This window comes from Arachis stenosperma, chromosome 7 (genome assembly GCF_014773155.1).
Source record: "Arachis stenosperma cultivar V10309 chromosome 7, arast.V10309.gnm1.PFL2, whole genome shotgun sequence".
NCBI lineage: Eukaryota > Viridiplantae > Streptophyta > Magnoliopsida > Fabales > Fabaceae > Arachis > Arachis stenosperma.
The window spans coordinates 24,139,424-24,144,691 of record NC_080383.1 but is presented as its reverse complement, the minus strand read 5'-3'; the positions used below and the strand labels follow the sequence as shown (position 1 = coordinate 24,144,691).

At 29.9% G+C, this 5,268-nt stretch overlaps 1 protein-coding gene across 1 annotated transcript; it reads right to left on the bottom strand.

The window, feature by feature from the left end:
• Positions 1 to 2,330: 2,330 nt before the first annotated feature.
• On the bottom strand, positions 2,331 to 4,868 carry LOC130941472 (probable O-methyltransferase 3). The gene is made up of 2 exons (XM_057869994.1): positions 4,065 to 4,868; positions 2,331 to 3,214 (listed from the first exon to the last, which is right to left on the bottom strand). The coding sequence occupies exons 1-2, from the start codon at positions 4,839 to 4,841 to the stop codon at positions 2,909 to 2,911; spliced, it is 1,083 nt and encodes a 360-aa protein (XP_057725977.1). The 5' UTR covers positions 4,842 to 4,868; the 3' UTR covers positions 2,331 to 2,908.
• Positions 4,869 to 5,268: the final 400 nt, after the last annotated feature.

Below are 5,268 nucleotides of genomic sequence, written 5' to 3'. Positions count from 1 at the left end.
AAGAGAAATGGGATGTTGAGGGAGAGATGAGAGGGTTAGCGAGAGAGGGAGGTGAGACCATAGTTGTAAGAACCGGACCGGACCGGCCGGTTCGACCGAAAAACCGGTGAACCGGTGGTCCAGTCGATTTGATTTTAGCTTTAGACCGAAGAAGGAAGCAAACCGCTTAAACCCGGGCGGTTCGTCACAAACCGCACGAAACCGGTCAAAACCAGTCGGTTCGATGCAATCCATGAACCGGCCGGTCTTATGGTGCTCAAATATTCAAAAATGCATGCAATGGGTTTTGAACATGGGTCCCCTTACTAGACAAGGATAAGGAATGCCACCAAGCTATTGTGCTCATTTTGGAATTTAAGTGCTAATTATTCTATATATTATATACATACACAACTAAATTATTTTATATTTATTTAATTTAATTTTTGTTTTATACTCATTTTTTTAATTCTTTAGAATTTATAGAATTATTAAAATAAGTATCAAATATTTTAATATTTTACATTTACATATTAAAATATTAATAAAGATATTTATTTTAAATTTTTTAGAGTATTGAGTTAGTAGGTCTTCGAAGATTTCGACTTAAGACTAATTAGTAGGGACATCTAAACATCACCACTAAATTTCACATGAAAAATTAATGGAGGGACGTAATGTGTTCATCGTTTACTATCTTGAATGACTAAATTGATATTTTATTTTTTTTTCAAGGGCTAATTAATTTGAAGTAAAAAATTTTAAGGATGGACCTAATTGTCACTTTATTCAATTTTTTCTATTTTATATTTTTTATTTACGTACGACCGGTTCTATCGGTTCAACCAGTGACCCACCGGTTGAACCAGTGACCCAGTGACCCAGTAACCTGACCGGTTCGATAACCGGTTCGATTCTGACAACTATGGATGAGACAGTGAGAGGAGAGAGAGTGTATGATTCGAAATGAGGAAAAAAAGAATTTGCGGTTCAAATTTAGAGTATAATTACTGTTTGATATATTGATGGATTTATTTGACAATAAAACTTCACAGTGCTCCAAAATGCAACGTTTCACTAACTCAGGCTATTGTCGAATTTATCTGCCTGTAAATTAAATCCAACGGTATTGCGTGTGCCAACTACTCTTTTTTCCCTCCAAGACGGATTTATCGTTAAAAAGTAAAATTCGACGGTATTTTTATTTTCTCAACGAATTTATTGTCAAATCTGCCGGTAAATTTCACAGTAAACCCAATGCTAATATATCCAATGATATATCTGATAATACTCAGCATTTTTCTTGTAGTGATTACTCACAACGGTGATGTCTCCATCTAGAATGCCTTGAAAATATACTCGCATTTTTTATCATGCTCCTGATACTTGCGTTCTTGATCCGTCTCTTCTATGTAAGAGTTTTTGGTAAAACTCCTCTTACTTCTATAAATCTGTTACTCATTTCTTTAATTCAGCTAAATCATTCTCTGTTCAATCAAACTATTTATCTAGTATATGTAATAATAGAGTTTGTAATATTGCAATTTTTTTTTGTTAACAACATGGTTAAAATGAAAAAATAAAAATAAAATAAAATTAAAAAAACATGATAGCCGAATCATTTTTACGTAGATGTAACTATTTTGACATTTTTTGAAACGTTGCTAAGCCATATTCATTTATCATAGTAGTGGGTGGAGGGAGGTTGTCGATGATGGTGTCATAGTAGTTGTCCTTGGCAGTGGCAATGGTGACGGAACAGGAGGAAAAGAAAAAGAAGTAGAAGGGACAGAGGAAAAAGTGTAATGATGGTTATAATGATTTTAGTGAGATAATAAATAGAATGGAAGGTTAGTCTCTGAGAGAGAGAATAGTAAAAAGGGAACAGGGAAGGGATAAAAGGTAAATTTACCATGGGATAAATTTGGGAATATAAAAAAGGATAATTTACAATTTTTTTTATAATTTTTTAATGTTTAAATAATTTTATTAATTAGAGTCCATCTTTTCTAAATATAATGGGTAAATTTATTAATATTTAAAATATTTGTGATTAGAAATAATAGTTTTTTTGTATAAAAATTAATTAAATACTACAATAAAAAAATTATAATTATCTTTATGTAAAAATAATTTTTTATTATTAAATAATAAATTATAGAATTTAATTTTAGTATTTATAAAAGTGTTATTTTTATTTAAAATGTGACTAAATAAATAAATCATACTTTTAATATAATTATCTTCATAAGATATTTTTAGCATCTTCATTTAAATAAGTGCCTAAAAATTATTCGTTCCAGTGAAGAAGCTATAGACAATTGCATATATGACTACTAATATATATTACACTCTACATCAGTCACCTCTTCAAGGCAAATCAACCCTCAAGTGAAAAACAAAAAGATCACGGTCTAGCCAGGTGTAGAAACAGATATCATCAATATAAATTTTATACTAGTAAATCATACAAGAATAACTTTATTATTACAAAGTTCAAATCTGTATGTAGCCATCAGTAAACAGAATCCTGGTTCCATCTTGTTCATGCTAACATTTTTGAAAAGGAAAAGTTGCAAATGATTCACATGAACTTTGTCTTATGTGCAAATTGGATTATAGTTCTTTAAATGTACAATTTCACAGTTGAAATTGTCAACGGTATGTATAAAAAGAACAATTCTTCTGATTGCTTCTTTTGAAAATTACCCCTTTCCTAGTGTTTTATTTATTATAGATCATTTATTAATGGAAATTAAGGATAAACTTTGAGGGGGAAAAAAAAAACAAAAAGGCCTTTATTTTATAATTGAGAAAACTTTAAGTAATTGAATTTGACATTTCAAAGGTTTAGAGTCTAAAAGAAACACATAAATCAATGTTTATAATAAAAATCATTTGCAATTTTTTCCTTTTCAAAAATGAGTTATTATGGGTAGACCTCAATAACAGACCTCATACCTAAAACTGGAATTATCTTATAGTCACTGAATCCGGCAGAGAAGAACAACTTGGCCCATTCTTTTTCACTTCTCTCCTTTCCGGCAGCCATAACCAACATGAGCAAGTCAAAGAAGAGTTGTGTTTCCACTAATTCAGGATCTTCCTTCTCATCTTCCTGAACTACCATGTCTATAATGATCAATTTCCCTTCTTTGCCTTTGCTCAAAATTGCTTCATTGCTTTTCTTCAATATGTTAATGCATTCTTTATCATTCCAGTCATGCAAAATCCCCTGATTTATTATTCAATGTACCATTCATTAGAATCAATTTGAGGAAACTAAATAAAATTTTCTTTTTATTCATCTTAATCTTTGCATAATAAATTTTTGTCTATATTTTTCTTTTTCTTCATACAAGGTTAAAATTCAAGTTTCTGTATTTAATATTGTTTTGATGCTTATAACACAGAAAAAAACGTGATATTAAAAATGTTACATGTACATATAAAAAGAAATTAAATCAGCACTCATAAAATTAAAATACATATTTGATATTAATGAAAAAAATTTATTATGTTATTATTAAAAAAATTGCTTATTTTGTTATGACATATTTGATTATTTAACAATGTTAGATTTGATTATTCTAGTGTCTCATAATAGAAAAATATATAAAAGAACATAATAATATATATATATATATATATATATATATATATATATATATTATAATTAATTTAGTAGTTAATTTTTTTATATTTGTGGAACATTTTTGAATAACCACTAAAAAATCATTTGACAATATTATAATAACCTTTAAAATTCTTAGTTATATATATGATATTAGGATCAATAATTTTTATTAATATTAATCAATATTTTGGACTAATATTTTATTTTTATATTATTAAAATTTAATATAAAAATATCTTTTGTTGGCCAAGTGTTAGCCGAAATTTTATTAGTCATGTAATATTCTTATATATTATTGGTGGTGAGGAAAAAAGATTCGTTTTTTCTTGTAATATAAATACTATCATGTAACCTACATATATTTATATAGAGCTCAAAAAAGTATTTAGCATCTGCCCTGTATAAAATAAAGAGCAACATGCATTTAATATATATATATTTTTTTTACCTTCATCAAAACAGCATCAGCAGGAGGAATGGCCTCAAACATGTTCCCTCCAACATATTTAAGGTTGTCACTTCCTTCCAAGTCAGCAACAACATGTGGCTGATCAAGCACAGTGCACTCCAACTGTGGGAATGATTTGGCAATGGCCTTTGCAAGAGTTCCATTGCCGCCACCAACATCAACCAATGATTCCAATCCCTCAAACACACCTTTGCACTTCTCAATCACCATTTCGCTAATGAATCTAGCATCACTTGCCATGGCATCATTGATCAAATGATTGAGCCTAGGTTCACGGCCACCATACTCCCATACCATTATCCCATGCTCTGTTTTAAACGGCGTAGGATCTTCATTTTTGTACCATGTTGACAACTTGTTCCATGGATTTGTCAAAATTGGATCAAGCGAGTTAACAAAGAAAGTCCTTATACTTAAGGGGTGTTCCTTAAGTAACAACATAGACGAATCAGTTAGAACATACCCAATTTCGATCTCATTATTGTTATCGGCCACATTTGTCGTTGTGAAGAAGTCGGAATGCGTCAAGATTCTCATCAAGCGACTGATGAAGGTGGTTTTTGAAGGGTGAATTTGCAATGAAACAATGAGTTGTGAGAGTGACATGGGTTTGCCATGTTTGTGTATGGTTTCAAATATGTCTAAGTCAACGGCACATTTAAGGGATATAGTGTTCACAAAACTATACATATGATTCCATATGTGGCATTGAGCTTTAAGCAGATTGTTAGCTTGCTCTCCACTTTGGAATCCCATAATAACTCTTTTGGCTTTCAGCTATGTTATCTTGTGGTATGGAATATGGATATACTCTAGTTACATTAAGGGTCCTTTATTTATAAGCATTCCAAATTATGATAATTCCACCACTACAACTACAGCATTATTTGGTTGGTGAAAACCATACGTATTAGTTTGAACCTGAAAGCATATAATTATTAGATTAATGTAGAAATTTTTGAACAAGTGGAAGAGTAGAGTTTGGACTTATTGACGGGTTAGATATATAATGAAGAATAGAAGCAATTAGTATTTTTTATAGTACCTACTTGACTATCTGCTTTTAAAGATACAAAGTTTAATTTGAGTTCCAAAAATGCATGTTATGAAACTATTTATATGTTATTTGTATTGCAAATATAAAAAAATTAACAAAAACTTTCGCTCTGTACATTTTACAAAG